Raw genomic sequence first — 19221 nt, 5'->3', positions numbered from 1 at the left:
CCAAGGATATCATTCTCGGACAGAATTAGTAGATTTAGCGCAGTAGATATTTCGCTAGTAGACAGTTTACATGCGTCTAGCATGACTGGCCGGCTGAGTTTGACCCCCTCACCTAGACTCATGAATATTATTTAAGTGTGGTGACGTATATCTTGCGGCATCCCATTGTGGGAATGCTGAAAACCATATCAGTAAATGGATTATAATTTCACAGAAATTATTTAAGCACATGCATTCAAATCTTAGCATTCTCATTCAGCTTTTCATCATTCCCATGCAATTTCTGCAGAAATTGCACTTTGTCTACAATAGTTTTCTGTAGTATTATTGTCAAATTTGAACTGGAACTAGGGAAGACTTTAAGCTGTGATCCTGTTGTATTTTCCAGTCCACCACATCGTGCTACATTGATTTTCAAGGCAGATGTTTTGAAAAAATATTAGGTGGACATAAAATCCACGTGTGTGTGTGTGTGTGTGTGTATTTAAATTTCTATTAGTCAGTGCCACCGTCTTTTTTTGTGTATTTAAACTTTCATTACTCAGTGCCAGTAGCACTTTTCAGTGTTACTTTTAAAAAGAGACTAAAACTATGCTAATACTCAAATTTACTTATGGTGTACCTTTTGTATGTGTTTTAGGTAAAAATGACATGAATGATAAAAGGTTATGTAATGAAATTGAATAGATACACTTATTAACAAAGCTTAAATGAATTAACACCCTTCAGACCCATAGACGGTCTCAGTGGACATGATATAGTCGCGTGTCTAAACCAATAAAACACATAATTTGGATGTTGTGAACACTTCTGCTTCATGATTGGATCTTAACTAACCAATCTAAAACTAATTGCAAGTTGATTTGCATGATGTTCATGTTAAAAATGTTGCATATTAGCTTGGTAAGTTTACAACACGTTACAGCCATATTATCCTGGTGTCCACTATAACAACTAAATCCATGTTGGTCTTATGTGGGAAAAGAGTCAAAATCAGCAACAACAACAACAAAAGAAAAAAATTGTCATATGACAAGTCTCAGTCCCACACAAACACATGTGTAAAATACTGAACAACAAAATGAGTCTTGTAATGTTACCTTGAACGATGTCTGTTGGTATGACAGCACATTGGGAGGCCAACCAGCAGGAAAAGTTCCCCATGTGTGAAGAAAGTTTAGACAGAACAGGCGAGTGTGTGTCCTGTCTGCTATGTCTGCAGCTCCATCGTTGACTGGAGGCCGTTGAGGGCGGAGTGATGGGGGTAGGAGGGAAGGAGAAGGGAGTAGGGGTAGGTGGGGAAGGAGTCCCGGGAACGGTCCGCCCACTGGCCCTCACAACCACAGAACAGTGTCGCCCCTCACCACACAGAAAACTGGTTTCAGTCTTATGTTTAGGTTTATTACAGTGCATGTTTGTTTGTTTGTTTGTGCGGCAATAATTTTTTAATGTTTTATAAAGATTATTTCATGTGTATTCAAACAAGTGCAAATTCATACAGGAATCTACTGATTAACCCTGCTAAAGTAAGCCTTTCATTATCTTCAACTGCACACATTTATTATTTACACCACTGCTCCAAGTGACCATCATAGATACTACTGAAGCAAGACTACAAAGCAGTAGGTATACCTGCGTAGGACAACCAATGATGAGCTATATCAAAAATTCAGTTATGTTTAAGTTTTTATTTATTCTGACCATGTGTTTTGCGCATCAATCTGTTTCAAATAACGTTGACAGCTTATTTGGCTACATGAGAGGAAGTTAACCAAAAACATATCAGCATAAACTGTAAAAACATTTACAAAAAATAGGTAACTGAGGCACTTAAAGTCGTTGTGGATAAAAGGTCTTTGTTTTGCTTTGATGAAGGCCTGCAAAGGCCGAAACACATAGGCACTTTTTTAATCAATTTGCCATGTTATAAAATAAAGGCCTTTTAGCCGCAACGACTTTTGAGTGCCTCAGTTTCCTGTTTTTAAGTGGTTGGTATCAAAGCACCAACGAGACATTTTCTTTTAGTGTGGAGGGGGGAGTGAGGGAATAAATAAATAATCCAACACATCCTAGTAGTAGCGCTCCTGCATGTTCTGATTGCATAAACTGTAAAAACATTTTTGGATTAACTAAAAAAGCTGAGAACAAAACACATTAAAAATTGAACAGCCAAAATGGCAAACCTAAAACAGTGACATCAATTGATGCAAAGAGAAGAGGCAACAAATCAAAATTGATACGGATTCAACAAGACAGCTCAAATAGAATCTTAGAGACATTGGATAGGTTACCATTCTAATTCTGCATCATTCTGTAAAAACCTTTGCCAGTAGCTGTCGAGTACAGCATTTGGTATCAGTTCTTCATCAGCCAGCAAATGGACTGTCTTGATTTTCATAATATGCGTTTTGCTGCTTGGCACTGCAAGACATAAAAGATATCCACAAACAAAATTACAACTATAAACTAAAATTATAATGCTGTCAATTGTAGACGTTCATAGAACCTCCAGAAGGGTGATGTGAATAAGAGCTGGCATATTGAAATCCTCACTTCAATGTTTGCTTTTTGACAGTTAGACAATTATTTTGAGTTGCTCATAGGGAAGTAGCAAAGACAGGAAGTGAGTGGAGCAGTCAAAATGTAACATGTCAGCATAGTGAAAACAAACCTGTGGTCAGTGCTTCCTGAGTAGAACTACTGTTATCGTGTTGAACAGAGCATCTTGATGCAGCACTTTTATCGAGGGGGTAAGACAATTTGTCTTCTGAGAAAATGACCTGGCAAACGAGGGAAAAAAATATAAGAGAAACACCTGTTTACACCACTTAGTTGTGAAAACAAGTCAAAACATCTCTTAATTAAAGACTCCCATATTGTACATGTGAAACCCCATGGCTGATCAAATGACATTCAACAACACTGATAACCAGGAAGCCATTAGAAAGCCGTCTACAGTTCCAATTTCCTTGTGTGCATGCACCTGTGAGGCAGGGAACAGAAGAATTCTTCAATTTATGTTTTTACGGCCTTGCTACAACATCTTCGCCAAGATGGTTGTGCCACCTTAGCAAAGGGTGTACCATTGGAGATGTACTCTGCAGCGTGAAAATTGTCACAATCAGGGTTCAAAATTAACTTTCTCTAACGTTACCAGACAAAAGGAATTTACACTAGCCATTTTTTTTTATTTAAGCTTTGCTGTTTTAATCTAGCTTCTTTTCAATATCTCTGTTCTTTTCACGCACTGTTTGATATAACAACTGTCTGTTACGTACATCTTTAAAATGTCCATAGCAACCAGTACGTTTGAAAAGAATATTAACCCCAAACTTTCACGAACTTTTGAAAGACTATCAAAATGTCAATTCCAATAGCAAGTAAGAAATTCATCAGAGATTTTAACCCTTTAAAAAGTTTAGGAAGTTTGACCTCTTAACAGATGAAATCAACATTTCACATTAAGCTTACAATTCATCTCGTGCGGCATCATCAGCCAATGTTTGGTTGTTTTATTGTTGCCCCTTGTCAAATCAAACCAGTATGAAATTTGATTTAAGAATTTTGTGTCAATGAAAGGAGACTGATTCTCTCATCTTTCATCTGTAACTGCTTCAAACATCAAAGCGTTTGTAGGAATGAAAACATGTTGGTTTGTTGTGATTGTATTGCTGTCAATGTTTTATGTTATGTTTGTTTTATGTTGTGTTTCTGTAAAGCGCTTTGTGACAGCCAAGACTGTTTGAAAGCGCTATATAAATAAAAATGACTTGACTAGATCATCCTTTCATCTTAAAGTTTCATATTTCTTAGCTCATATTTGATTTTAATTTTATCCCACTTAACTCTTTGACTGCCAAGCATTTTCAGAAAAGAGGATATGTGGGTGCCAGCTGATTTAAGCATTTTGACTGATCTTTCAAGGTCCACAGAAAATGTTGTGTTTGGACTATGGAAACACAGATACTACCAAATGAAAGATTGAACTCTCATCTTTCATCAGAAAAAAAAGTTTCTACCTTATTCCGTTTTTCAGTAATCAACAATAGAAAATAGGTTAGTTTCACCCAAATGCTCTGTTTTGGACCAAAATACGGAGAAATCAAGCTTTTTGTGAAACGATATTATTTCATGCACTCTAGTGAATTTGACACCTTTTTTTTTTTCCATGAATGATGCCACAAACATCTAAACAGTGCTTTACTTCTGTAAAACACTACCACCAACAATGAAAAAGTGTTTTTGATAGCAAAATACGTTTATTTACATTCAACAGTGTAACAATTTGACAAAACAATTTGGCAAACTATTTACAAATGTGTGCAACTGTGGTACTATTTACAATTGTGTGGATGTTTCAACTACACAGTTTTTCTTTTTGTGAGGTATATTGTGTAAAACTCCCCTGCGTGCAAGGGGACGCAGCAGGATTTGCACCACAGATTAGTTTCACTGCGATTGCCCCTTCGCATGCACTTTCTTGCCGGCCTTTTTTTCCGAGGAGTAGCAGGTATATACTTCAGTGTGTGTTTGGCCATGTTGTCATCAAGTCTACTCTCAGGATCATGATACGGTGACCTGGTGTTACGTCTGGCTTCCTCATGTCCTTCAGTTCCTATACCGGGTGGTAAGAGATGTTCTGATCCGTCTTATCCACTCCATTCATGGTGGCATCGTAGTCCAGAACCAGTGTCTTCTCCGTGATCAGACTGTACCCACTCCTCCGATGAATATGCATTGGACTCGGGGTACTCTTCATCGTCCGATTGAACGTCCGCCTGTGTAGAAGTGCTCGTTTTCCGCCGTTAGCATCGCTAGCTGGTGAGGCTTTACGACGCGATCGAAGCAGCCGCGTCAACGCTTCCAACTTCGGCGTCAACCTCGGAGTCACCATCATCATCATCAATGTGCTCTTTAGCATTGGTCGATGCTTTTCGTCTTTGAAAAAAATGCTCAAGCGTGAGCTGCTTGCATCCGGTCGCCATTTTCGCTTCCTCAGCCATTCTCCCCTCAACACTCTAGCTCCGCCTCACGTCTTCTACTGACGCCTACCCGATCTTGTCCAAAGAGAGTCATCGCTGCCATCTAGTGCCCAAAAATAGTCATTATACTAACTCGACCTGCTTGATACTTTCAGCACAGCTTGCCAAGGCTTTCCTCCACCCGTTTAAAAAAACAAACAAACAAAAAAACATAGTGAACGTCTTTTAACGTCTTTGGCGGCACTCATTTGGATTTTACTAAACGTTATTAAACGTTTTGGCGGTCAAAGAGTTAAAAGGGCATAAAATTGAGATTTGTGTTGATGGCTTTATTCTGCCACTCAGGCAGGCGACATCAAGGAGTAATTAAAACATTACCGGTACATTATTTCATACCACATAATTTATTCATTATTTCATTCACGTCAATCTGACTTGCTGTACTGTAATCTCCTCTGGTGGGAGACACACGCATATAAACAGAGGTGTGTTTAATTCCCACGTGATTGTATTGCGACATAGTTTGCTTTAGTGCATGAAAACATTAAAAAGACAAATAGATTCATTAAAGAGATATCTGCTTGAATTGCAAACATTCGCCAGTATGACGACATACACTTCTGCTATAAGGTAAGAGTTAAGCTACTGTCGACTCAGCCATACGTGCATCTTCTGTTTGATTTTGTGCTGGAGAGTCACACTATGGTTTATTTTGACATTGCTATGCACATTTAAATAAGTTATTTGTGAAATGACGTTAGGTGAGGAACTCCGGGTTATTTTGAGGCAGGTTTCCCAAGACGTGCTGGGTATAAGTTGGCTAAAAACACAAAGGCTAATGATGCACATTGTCTACTAATCACTTGTTTTCATACACTTTGACTACAATTTAAACTTTTGTGTTTGTGTCCTTATTCTTTGAGAAATCTCAAAATCTAAATATTCATCCACCCGACCTATATTTCTCAATAACTCAAAACTAATCTCTGTGACATGTGGACCCTTTACCAGAGTGAGTCAAATATAGTCAAGTCAATGTCAATGACTTGAAGCAACCCTGGTGCATATTCAGCCACCGCCGTGAAAAAATACATGGGAGACACGTGCCACGTTTTCGTCACTTATCAGCAAAATGAGAGTCTGTCAGTGACGGACCGAGAAGGTCCGTCCTGTACTGAGCCGGTTATTGACGATTATGTTGTCTGACGAAAAAACACTTCCGTCAATACGTCGTCTGTCGGTTTTTCAAAATTTCCTGTCATTCGTCAGTAAAACGGGCAGTGACAGATTGACGGCCCTTCCATCAGTATTGACGGAATGCCCGCCACTGCTAATTGTGATGTAAAAAGAGTAGAGTGATTACTTTTATTGTGAATTGGCACTAAATGAATGCATTTAATAGAAACAGGCTTGACTTTGGACATTAATGCTACGTTCAGACTGCAGGCATGTCTGACTCCAATCGGAATCCTCCTCAAATGCAATTTTTAAGGCTGAATGTCCAGACTGTTTTTAGCAAGTGTCGAAATTCGATCTGGCCCTGTTCAGACTGCACCACATTATTGACCCATCTGACAAGTTTCTATAGCAACGACGTGAAATAGGGGCGGTGCCCAGCGCGTGTAGTGTTTGACGTCATGCGACGCTGTTTGCTACGTACTTCCCGTTCCTCGCAAGTGCGCTAATCAGTTTCCTTTTATTTTTCTTTATTTTCTTTCTTTACTTTTTTTTAAACAACCATATGTCTATGCAAGGCCGCTTTAATGCTCCCCTCGTCTGGCGTCCGGGACGCCCTCAGGACTGGCCCTGATGGGTGGGCCAGGTTCCCGACTCCGTGACCCCTTCCGCCAGCCCTGTTTTTGGACTCTTTCATTTTGGGCTGTTTTTGTTTTAAGGACGTCTGGGAGCAATCCCTTGAGGGAGAGGTACTGTCATGTTTGGGTCCCGTTTTTCCTTGTGTGTCTCCCTTGGTCTTGTTAAGTGTAATCCTGCCCTTCCTCGTGTCAACCAATCAGTGCCCCCAGCTACTTGTGTCTTGCCCCAGGTGTGTCTTGTTGTGTCTGTGTTTGTGTGTGTGTGTGTGCGTGCGTGTGCATTTAGTCTCCTGTCTCCCCTCTGTCTGTGTCGATTCATTGTTGTTTTCCTCCTGTCATGCTGCCAGTTATTTGCCCTGTTGTCCGCCCTACGTCTTGCCTCGTTTTTGATTAGGACTGTTTTTTATTTGTTTTTTCCTGTGCCTTGCTGCCTCCTTGTTTTTGTTTAATTAAACCTTTTTTGTACTTCGCTCCTCTCCACGTCTCTGCTTCCCTGCATTTGGGTCCTCAACCACACCATCCCTTCACAGGGCTGTTTGAGGAACGAAGCCGGCTTTACTTCTGTCTGGACGGGGGCCTAAAACCTACGGTATGTTCTACGTTGTGAACAAAAGGCAGTGATTAATTGCAGGTTACAGATCACATTCTATGCAAATCATATGTACTGTATTTCTACCTTGCAGTGTGCATCCTTCAGTCTCGTAAACACACCCACACACCATTTCCTACTACCTACTATATAGGGGTAACATCATCTGCTTACACTATGCATCCTATTCCATCAGTGACATGGGTGAGCAAAGAGAGTACTGTACAGCAAGCAGTCATATGCCACTAAAATGGAAAAGCTTGGAACGTGCCTAACTTGGACACACAAGATGCCATTCCATTCGGTGACGGTAAAGCTCAATATCATCAGCTGTTTTCTCTCATATTCCTGCTTAAAATGTACTTTGTTACAATAATTGGATGCCTGATCAACTACAATTTTGATCATGGCAACAATTAGAATAATTGATTTGTCTTTAATTATTTGGGGGGGGAAATGATAACTTGTAACTTAATTTCACAGTACAATAGAACATGTATGTTTAGTTAATGACACGTTCTTGTTCAGTAAAGCAACTTGCTTGCAATAATCACAATTAAAAGTATGTTTGTTTGTGTGTGTGGGGATTAACTCTAGGCCTAATAACTGCCAAACTAGACAGTGAGCTAAACTCTGAAGTGAGATGACGCAAGACATCATCATAGTGGTTTGTAGCTTTGACTGTACAATTGTGTCATCAACACTTGGCAGAGTGAAACTAAAAATGAAGACAAAATGAATCAATTAGGTATGTCCTTCGATAACACACACATTCACAGAAAATGTAAAGCAGAATCTAAAATTAGCTGATAATTTGACAGCAATTCCCCTAAACTAGCATCATACATCCTTTGTGACAGATGCCGTTGTTTGAAAGTGCTATACAAATAAATATGACTTTACTTGACTTTAGCCTTCAAATGTCACCTTAACATTTTAACAAAGAACATGATACATAGAGGGATTGCCTCTTTACCAACGAAGAGTCAGCATAAACAAATAAACCAAAACTCGCCTGAAGGACAGACCACTCCCCGCCTGACCTTATTACATCATCAATTAACATCTTAACCCAATTTATCAATTGGCAAAGAAAGAACTACTTCTGAAACCGGTCTCTGAAAAGTCTCTAAAGAACCTTGATCTGAGACTTTAGATGAACCTCTTTGGCTCTACCATCTCTCCCTGGAGAACAACAGGCACCATTTATGATTGTAGCCACAAGTCCACAGAGAACGCCATGGGTAAGTTGGATGTCTTAGAGCACATTGGCGTCCAGGATGCGTCTCGTGGGTCCTATTAGCCATGCCGAAGACCCCCCACCACCCAAATGAGAAGCGTGAGGTGAACATCCACACAAAGTTTTTTTCAATAAGGAACTTCTCCGCAGTAGCGTCTGGATCTTTGGAATTTAATCACAGTATTTAATAAGTGAAACATCCCCATAAAACTCAAAGCAACTCATTCACTCATTTGAACACTCTAACACTAATAAAGCATATTTAATAATAATAACATAATCATCCTTTCACTGAAACGCTTATACTCATCAGAGTCAAGGGCATGCTGGAGCCTAGCTGTAAATTGGGCAAGAGGCAAGATTGACCTTTGAACTGGCCACCAGCCAATTGCAGGGTACAAAGAGACAAACAAGCATTCCCACTCACGTTCAAATCTATGGACAATTTCAATTTAGAGTATTCAATCAACCCACCATGCATATTTTGGGTATGAGGGAGGAACCCAAACAGAAAGGCCAAAGCCCAAATTCAGACCTCAGAACTGTGAGGTTGAAGTGCTAACCAGTCGGCCACCGTGCTGCCAATTATTTTGTATAATAACATCATGATGATGATGATAATAAATTAATATAAAGAATGCTGGTTTCTATTTATCCTCGGGATGAATAAAGTATCAATCTACAGTGGTCATAGTTGTAGTTAGTTATACACTCACATTATCAGTCATGGTGTCTTTTTCTCCAGGTATTATAGCTCCGTCCGCATGTACTGATTTTGTGGCTTGTACACTTGCTGTTCTGTCACTTTTGGTGTGATAGATGCTCAAATGGCATGGTGGCCGCTTACGGCGACAAGCCTTAGTGGACGTCTCACCTGTGGGGAGGAGAGCAAAGGCAAAACAGGCTGGAATTCAAGCAAAACACGTTTGTTTGTTTGTTTGTTTCAATTGCAAAGTCCTTGCAATTGACTTTAATTTATTATATATTTCAAAAGGTCTAAATTTGAATTGAAGATGATGCTAAAATCAGCTCTTTTATATCTTCCTGTTCAGCCATATGAAGCGCACATGCTGGAGGAGAATCTTCACTACCTGTAGTGCATACAGTACATCCACATTTCTTGTGGAAACACCAGCAGTGTGTTGATATTTTTAAGTCATATTAACTCAACACTGGGAACAAATGGAAGTTCTAAGTGGTGGCAGGTATCCTCGTAGAGTAAAATAAGTCGTTTTTATAACTTTTAAAACGTGAATACACCCTAAAACAAAAACATTAGGAAAATTCATAAATTACGGTAACAGGTTTAGCACCACTTAAACATCACAGGGGACGATATTAATATCAAATTAATATTTGCAATAGGGTCTTAAATCAGTTAACATGGAAGATAATGCCAGTTGTTTTACTATTAATATTCACTGTCCAATATGTTTGCTCATTTTCCAAATTCAACTCCAATCTGTTTTCAACCTGATTTGGCAGGCTCTCCACGAGGCCTCTGCTGAGGGTCATGTGGAAGTGGTTAAGGAGCTGTTGAATGCTGGAGCCGATGTCAGTGCTTCAAACCACGATAGTTTCAAACCACTACATCATGCTGTATCATCTAGTCATTACCAGGAGATAGAGAGAAATCACATCTTTATCCTTAATGTAGGCATTACAAATTTTCAGTAATATTTGGTCTAATGCCCTAGCCTTGAAGGGGGACCGAACGTTAAAACTGATCCCATTTTGAATTGGGACTTTGACACAAGCCACATCTCCTCTCCTGCATGCTCTGTGAAGAACTGTTTCTCCCTTTCCATCTCGCTTATGAAGTTGTCTCTTGCTGAGCACCCTCCCATATTTTGAGACACTTTCTGTGAAAATGCAAACATTTTGGGTCATAAAAATTAAAGTAAGTCAAACTTATGTAAAAGCCCCTTTAAAATGACTACTTTTCAGAAAAAGAAGCCATCTTTCTTGAATTTCAAAACACTGATTTGTTCAAGTTGGTATTATATGGTACCTTATATTGCAATCATATACCATTGCATACTTGTATCAACACGACCCGAAAATCATGTTTAATCACTAATTTAATATATTTTTTAAAAATTGCTAATTTATTACAATTTATTAAACTTCGCCAGCACCAGCTGTACACATTTAAAGTCTGCGCTCACGCCAAGTCCCCGACCATAGAAAAAACCTATACAGGTAATACTTTACAAAAGCAAATGCCTGTGCTTCATCATATATCCAAATTCTTCTTTAAATGTATTAGAGCCACGAGCAATGCAATAAATAAAATTAACCCTGTGAATTAGGTAAATAATATATTAATCTGGATGGAGACTTCCCTTCAGAGATGGTTGCAGTGGACATGACATATTCGCGTGTCCAAACCAATAAAACACATAATTTCAATGATGTCAACACTTTTGGTTCATGATTGGATCTTAACTAACCAATCACAATCGCAAGTTGATTTGCATGATGTTCATGTTAAAGATGTTGCAAATAAGCGTGGCAAGTTTACAACACATTACAGCCATATTATCCTGGTGTCCACTATAACAACCAAAAACATGATATAACCCCAAAAAAGAATTTCCAAGTTGTTCTTATGTGGGAAAACAGTCCAAATCAGCCCCCCAAAAAAGAAAATAAATTTTGCCCAGCAGAAAAAATGCAGGTTTGAAGAGGCTACAAATGAACGGAAGGTCATTCTAAATGGAGGGACCGGCAATTGAAAAGGTTTGATCCCCTCTGAGCCTCCGCTTAGTCCCTCAGTACCTCCTGGTGTCAGGTCCGCTGACCTGAGGCACCGGGCAGGTGCGTAGGGGCTTTTACATTACATTACAGCGATCAATTTCAACAAAACAAGCCTACTCAAACATATCTGACCTCACTGTTTTCACTTGTTATTGTCTGAACAACTTCCAGACTTTAAAAAAAAAATTAAATGTACTATATTTGGACATATGAGGTTTCTGTCCATATAGTAAAGTGACATTTTAGATGTGTTTGATCATCACTCACCACAGTCTGCTACATACTCTGTCAAATTTTCCTGCTCCGTCCCTGAAGAAGTCTTTAATGGATTTATCTCCATCCTATTTTTCTGCTCCATGTTAATAGTTTCTAAAGCTTGATGATGTATTTCCAAGCCTGCTACAGTCCCTCTGCTTTGGACTGGAGCTATGCCATGTAATAGGCTTATAGAGTCGTCATCGGATGTCTCATATTGCTGATTGTGGCTGTCACTCTTTTCCCTTCAAAAGAAAAATGTAAAATGTTAGCCTTTCCTGAAACAATTCTTGTTTGTGATTACCTATCTAATATCCATTTTCTATAACCCTTCTCATGCGGTCGGAGGGTGCTAAGGTTAGTTGATTTCGTGAAAAGCCTGTCAATGACAGGGTACATATTAACTCTTTGACCGCCATAAACGTTATAAAATGTTTAGCATAAACCTACGGAAGGGCGCCGAGGACGTTAAAAGACGTTCACTATGTTTATTTTTTTTTTTTTGGGAAACGGGTGGAGCAAAGTCTTGGGCAGCTGTGCTGAAAGTATCAAGCTGATCTGGTTAGTATAATGACTCGTTTTGGCCCCTAGATGGCAGCGATGACTCTCTATGCAAAAGGTTGGATGGGCCGCCCACCGTGGGCGTCAGTAGAAGACGTGAGGCGGAGCTAGAGTGTTGAGGAGACAATGGCTGATGAAGCCACAATGGCTGATCAAGCAACCGGTTGCAAGCAGCTCACGCTTGAGCATTTTTTTCAAAGACGGAAAGCATCGATCAATACTAAAAAGCGCATTGATGTCGACGATGATGATGACTCCGAGCTTGACGCCAAAGTTGGAAGCCTTGACGCGACTGTTATGATCACGTAGTAAGCCTCACCGGCTAAGCGCGGCTAGCGCTGCTAACGCCGGAAAACGCGCACAATAACCGACCGGGTACTTCTACACAATCGGACATTCGATCGGGCGATGGAGAGACCAATGCACATTGATGATGATGGTGAATCCCGAGGTTGACGCCACAGTTGGACGCCACAGTTGGACGCGGCCTTTATTCTCACGTCATAAAGCATCACCGGCTAGCTCTGCTAACGCCGGAGCTGCACATGCGGACATTTTGTCGGACAATTAAGAGTACCCCGAGTCCAATGCATATTCATCGGAGGAGCGGGTACAGTCTGATCACGGAGAAGACACTGTTTCTGGACTACGATGCCACCATGAATGGAGTGGATAAGATGGATCAGAACATCTACCACCCGGTATAGCAACTGAAGGACATGAGGAAGCCAGACGTAACACCACCGTAACGTAACCGTAGCATGATCCTGATATTAGACTTGATGGCAACACACACTGCAGTATATACTTGCTATTCCCCGGAAAAAACGGCCTGCAAGAAAGTGTAGCTTCTGCACGCGAAGAGGCAATCGCAGTGAAACTAATCTGTTGTGCAAATCATGTTGCGTCTCCTTGCACACAGGGGAGTGTTTCACAAAAAGAAAAACTGTCGTTGAAACATCCACATAATTGTAAATAGTACCACAGTTGCACACATTTGTAAATAGTTTGCCAAATTGTTGTCAAATTGTTACACTGTTGAATGTAAATAAACGTATTTTGCTATCAAAAAACACTTTTTCATTCTTGGTGGTAGTGTTTTATAGAAGTAAAGCACTATTTAGGTGTTTGTGGCATCATTCATGGACAAAAAGAAGTGTAAAATTCACTAGAATGCATGAAATAATATCGTTTCACTAAAAGCTTGATTTCTCCGTATTTGAGTCCAAAACAAGCGAAATCGGATGAAACTAACCATTTTCTATTGTTGATTACTAAAGAACGGAATAAGGTAGAAACAAACTTATTTTTTCTGATGAAAGATGAAGTCCAATCTTTCATTTGGTAGTATGTGTGTTTCCATAGTCCAAACAGAACATTTTCTGTGGACCTTGAAAGATCAGTCAAAATGCTTAAATCGGCTGGCACTGACGGCATCCCTTTTCTGAAAACGTCTGGCAGTCAAAGAGTTAAGAAAAAGTGGATTATTGGTTGAGAGTCAATGACAGGGTACATATTAGGGCTGCACAATATTGGAAAATCATGCGACATGTGATATAGTTGCGATATTTAGCATGTACTAAAATAAATGACATTTTTGTTATCTAATGAAAAAAAAATAATAATTTCATGCAGCAAAATAAGCAAACTCAATATATTCTTAATTAATTGTAATTACCTTTTGGATGACGGTGCACATTGCAGTTAGCGGCTGACAGGTCAAATTTAGATAAAGGCATAACATTCCATATGACACTTAATGCATGTCTTTACGATATGCATATTGCAGGGGTCAATATTGTAATATTGATATTTTTTCGATGTATTGTGCAGCCCTAGTACATATAAAAACAGACACGCTCATATTCAAACCATCCCATCAGGGAAGTGAACCCACGTCATCTGCACTAAATTCTGGTAAAAGTACAGTTTCACCATCGGTGATCTTTCTAAATCTGACAGTATAAAGCATTGAATAACTAAAATGTAACATTTTGCTGATCAGCCACAGCCACTGAAACATCACACTTACCCAAAGGCACAACAAATACTGTTGACTGGGTCAAACATGTCCAGAGTTCCCATCTGTACTTTCGCCCCTGGAAAACAAACATACTTCATTTTAGCTGAAAACAGGTAGATTCAGTGGACTACAAAAAACTGTGTGGTTTTCACTAGTGTTGTTCCGATACCGTTTTTTGGCCGCCGATACGATACCCAGTTTTGCAGTATCGGCTAATGCCGATACCGTGCTGATACCTAGTTGTTGTTTTTTTCCAACATGAAAAAGCTGCCCTGTAATTGGTTCAGAAAAAATAGGATATTTGGACTCGGCATGCAGTGAACACATCACACATCAGTGAATGTCGTCACACAAACAAGACACAAGATGCTGCATCCAAAGTCCTATATTAGCGTAGAAAATAATGATATAGGCATGTTACTGGTTAGAACTCGTCGATGCCAATACCACTGTATTAATGCAGTATCGGGGCCTCTCCCAATACCGGTATCGGAACAACACTAGTTCACAGCATGTACAAAGTGTATCTGAATACATGATTGTAGACGATGGATATATTTTTAATATGCCAAGGAGCAATTACAAGTCCTTTTTTTTTTTTTGCTTAAAATTTTTTCGTGGATTGTTTAAATAATCACAAAGACCGCATGATTACTGTGAGAAATGTTTTAATTACAAACCTTCAATGACAACAAAACTACTCAAACGCTTATAGTGAAATTCACCTAAATCATAGTAGAACTGTATTTAACATGAAACAATTAGATTGGCTAAACCACTGAAATTTAGCAACATATGCAGTACAATCTGACAATAGCGGAAAATCGATTTTAATATAATAAACCCAACAAACATTTATTTAAAGGTTTCATTTATTTAAAAACGATTTATTGCCCAGCCCTACAATGGGTCTACTTCTATAAAACAACAGACCCTACTTATATAGATGAATAAAATAAGTTTTTTTTTAACTTAGTCTGAACTATTGTCATTAAAAAATGCTTCATACCTACTATTTTTCTTCCAGTGTCAATAAGAAGTTTGCCTTTCGCTTTTGTTTTAGCTGCCTGCACTTGACGAGAACGTTTTTCAGGAATGCCTAATGCAGTTTCATCCTCCATAGTTTTCAACGGTGGCTGTGCGCCATTTTTCAGAAGCAGCTCCACTATCTGTAGTCAAACAAACCCAGCTCATGCGTTTTTCTGGAAAGGGCAAGCAAAAGCAGTTTTAAGTGTTACTTGAAGTATCAAGTCTATTTAAAGTACCCCTTTGTTGCCAAATGTGATGGCTTCATGCAAAGGTGTTACTTTGTTGCGTGTTCCAATGTTGACCAAAGCACCAGCATTAATCAGACAAAAACAAGCCTCATACTGATCACGGACAGCAGCTTCATGTAGGGCTGTTCGTCCTGGAAGTGAAAAAGATACAGTATAACCATGACCAAGATCAAATGTAACAAAATGCACTGCTTTAAACTGTTTGATTTCACACTGCGTCTTACCTGTATTATCAGCCATGTTGACATTTGGTCTAAGCTTCAGGATGTCTTTCAGCAGCTGAACATCTCCGCTAAGTACAGCTTCATGGAGCAAACTTTCACCAAAGCGATTCCTACGTTTCACAACTGGGAGTGTAAGAGTTGTGAATGTCGTATCCGTGGATAGGGAAGAATAATAATTTAAGCCAGTAATACAGTATCTCTTCAGTATTCTATTGTTCAGGTTAGGGCTGGACAATAAACCAAATTAATTTGATTAATCGTCATTTTGAAAATCGAATCGTTGAAAATTTGCTAAATCGAGTTTTGTCTTCTGGATTATTAAAAGCTGTTGTTCTTATGTTCTGTTATATCGAGATGCTATTGTGAGTTGTAATTTTCCACATGTGACAGAAGGCTGAACGGGTGGTTTACGAAGACATGTTTACAAATTAGCTACCAACTACTTAATTGTGGCAATTAAGCACAAACAATGAAGGTTAAGTTTATGTTAAAAAAATGATGTAGAATCAGTATACATTTTTGTTGTCTGAACATTTTTTGCACAGGAATTATTCTTGAAAAAAAAGGAAACCTTTAAATAAACGTTTGTTTGGTTTATTAGATCAAAATCGATTGAAATCGTTAACGCCTTGAATTACTGATTTTTGGGCCATATCGCTTAGCCCAGGTAATTTCACATACTGAAATGGTTTGGAGAACTTTTGTGCTATGTGTAAATACAGCACATTAGTAGGGCGATTGAAACGAACAGTGAATAATATGCAAAGCACTTTTTTACCTGTCAAAGATTTCTTCGTTGCCAGGAGAATTTTGCTATTAGCACTAGCTTTTGTATTTACATTCTCTTCCATTTTTCTGCAAAAAAAACAACAACAACAATACATTTTTGAAAAGGGCAAATTATTCCTTAGCTTACCACTCCCATAAAATGCCTAAAATTGACAAAAGACAATCCACTGACGATGCTTTTGTAGTCATGCTCTTGTGTTCCTGCAGCGCTTCAATCAATGCCAAACTTTTTCCAGAGTATTGATCAAAATAGAGACATAATTTTTCCATTGGTTGTGCTTTGTGTAAACACGGTGGCCATGGCCCGTGACATTTTTTCATTCCGAGAGTACTGTATGGGCGCTGCCGCTTGTTGTTTTGCGAATTCACGGGCAGAATGGTTACAACACAGTGTTTCCTTTACATTCATTCAGGAGCGGCGGTCCGCCACTCCTAAATCCTAGCCAACGCTTCTTCAAATTTCTAATTAAAGCAGATGGAGGCTGGAAGGGAGGCTAAAGGAGTGCAGCACAGAGCGTTAGTGAAAAATTGACAGCCAGGGCTCGACACTGCGACCACTTTACCCGCAAATATGGCGAACTGTACAGCGTTTGAAGTTAAAAAATAAAATAAAATAATTTTGTTGCATGGCACGCCACAACCCCCATCGCCGAATTAATGTTTGTCGCCCCCTAACACCCTGCGTAAATGTCCAGATTTTTCATAACCCAAAATTGGCAAGTATGGCCTAGCCTGGCAAGCCACACCCACTTTCATCAAATTTGTTTATCTGCTGTGACGTATTCTCCGTGAGCAATGTCGCTCTTCGGCGCCGGAAGTCTATCATCACACGAATCATCAACTTTTTACTGCAACGATGACGTCAATCATTCACTACTATCCATATTGAATTTACTACGTATCCGACTGGTGCATTGGGGATATTTAGTCCTGACAGCACATAATTTAATTTAAGCGCATTGTACAGTAGTATGTAATATGTTATATTACTGAGTTGCTGAGAAACGTAATGTTTCTGTAAATCGCTATAGTTTTGCAATGCGTTGGTCCAAACAAAACACAAATAGTGTTGTATTGGCCACATAACGCGAGTGAAGTGATCTTAAGGCAGCATAAAACTGAGCAAATCAATCGCCAATGTGACATGCCGCAATAATAAAACCAACACAATGCGTAGAGGTTTCTGTATTTGAAAAATGACAGTAACTGGAAAACACTTTCTGTCAGGTTGTTCTTATGTTCTGTGACTCCATTAGTTTCGCTGCAATCTTTCCGTGCTGCCTCCGTCCGTCTGTTCCCTCGGTTTCAGGTTATTGACAAAGTAGATGTGTTCAAGACATTTACAATTTTAGCCACTTTTACGACCGTCTGGATCTTTTGTTTCTGTCGGGAAATTGTAAAGAATGAATGGACGTGTACAAGCGTGTTCTTCCGTCTAGTTAGAGCTGTGCAATGGTGTTTCTTGCCTATAAACTCCTTTAGGGCAGTTAAACATGACAAAAACCATACCAGACAATCAGAATTTTTATATTTGTCCATCAAAATGTTACTACATAACATATAATTATTTTATCCCATTAAAATCACTGATGTCAAGTTTTTGTTCTTGGCATTCAAAATGCCTATGTTGGACAAGTTGAACTTAATTTATTCAAATTTTTGCCAATCAGATTTTTCAAAATGGGTAACATTTAAAAGTTGGAAACTCAACGCCATTTTGTTTGTGTGGCAATTGGGGGAATTCACAAACTTTACTCAAAGTTAGAGTAGCCTCTACATTAAAAATGGCTATGTTGGACACTTTAAACAATTAATTCCAATTTTTGCCAGTCGTATTTTCCTAAATGGGTTTCATTTGGAAGCTGGCAAAGTGTAGCTTGTGAAACAGGTGAGCAACTTAAACCAGCGCCTTCACCTAACTGTGGAAACACTGCTATCTACAGGCGAGAAAGCTTAATTGCGGTCTTTAAGTTTACTGTAATGCAAAGTTGATTTGACGGGAGCGTAACCGTGAAGCCAACTTCATCGTCGCTGATTACATGTTCAATAATTTACAGTACTGGCAAGCTAGCTTGCTAGCAAAATATAAACAGGCGGTTTTCACTTGCTGGTATGAAACGTTTTCCTCTCTCAATTAACCACATTCTGTATGTAGAAAATGATCAGCTAAAATTACCTGAGAAATACTCGGCCTCCTATTAGTCGAAGTAAAACACACGTGTGTATAAAGGCGAGTGTATCGAATAATATCCACTAGTAGGACAGCGTCGCCATCCAGCGGCGCGAGAGAGTAGCCCTGGATGTTGGCGCCTAAGGAACGCAACCGTAACACCACCTACTCGCCGTAGCAAGAAGTGAAGCCAGCGGCGGCCATCCTGCGTTGCCACTCGCTCAGTTCGCCTACTTGAATACATTGATTTCTCCACGGCGTTTTTGTTATTTTCTCTCTACGGCGAAAATGCCACGGTGTGTGGCGTAGGGTTGTACCAGGAAGTCTTAGGGAAACGCAACATGCACATTTCACCCTAAGAAAATGCATTTAAAACCTAATTCCTGTAAGTAGCGATTTACTATAATGAGATGATATACTCTGAATGGTCGATGCAAACAGTGAAGTTAGTTCTTTGATAGTCCCTCATGAGTCCTTAAAGGGATGAGATCTTGCCTTAAACACGCACTGATAACGGTGAAAACCGAACGGGAGTTG

General features: G+C 39.4%; 1 protein-coding gene across 3 annotated transcripts; it reads right to left on the bottom strand.

Moving 5' to 3' along the window:
* Positions 1–1181: 1181 nt before the first annotated feature.
* Positions 1182–18829, bottom strand: LOC147174394 (uncharacterized). 3 transcript variants are annotated; one of them, XM_086075739.1, is made up of 11 exons: positions 18691–18829; positions 16504–16580; positions 15726–15848; positions 15490–15632; positions 15234–15393; positions 14234–14300; positions 11653–11885; positions 9342–9499; positions 2672–2780; positions 2292–2421; positions 1182–1359 (listed from the first exon to the last, which is right to left on the bottom strand). In XM_086075739.1, exons 2-11 carry the CDS (start codon positions 16574–16576, stop codon positions 1335–1337), a joined length of 1221 nt encoding a protein of 406 aa, XP_085931865.1. In that variant the 5' UTR covers positions 16577–16580; positions 18691–18829; the 3' UTR covers positions 1182–1334. The 3 variants fall into 3 exon arrangements, with proteins under 3 accessions (XP_085931865.1, XP_085931866.1, XP_085931867.1); XM_086075740.1 differs by lacking the exon at positions 16504–16580 and having other exon boundaries at positions 18691–18804; XM_086075741.1 differs by lacking the exon at positions 16504–16580 and having other exon boundaries at positions 18733–18803.
* Positions 18830–19221: the final 392 nt, after the last annotated feature.

The sequence above is a fragment of the Leptonotus elevatus genome, chromosome 5 (assembly GCF_054856555.1).
Source record: "Leptonotus elevatus isolate MCC_2025b chromosome 5, RoL_Lele_1.0, whole genome shotgun sequence".
NCBI lineage: Eukaryota > Metazoa > Chordata > Actinopteri > Syngnathiformes > Syngnathidae > Leptonotus > Leptonotus elevatus.
This window is presented reverse-complemented; position numbering and strand designations above follow the sequence as displayed.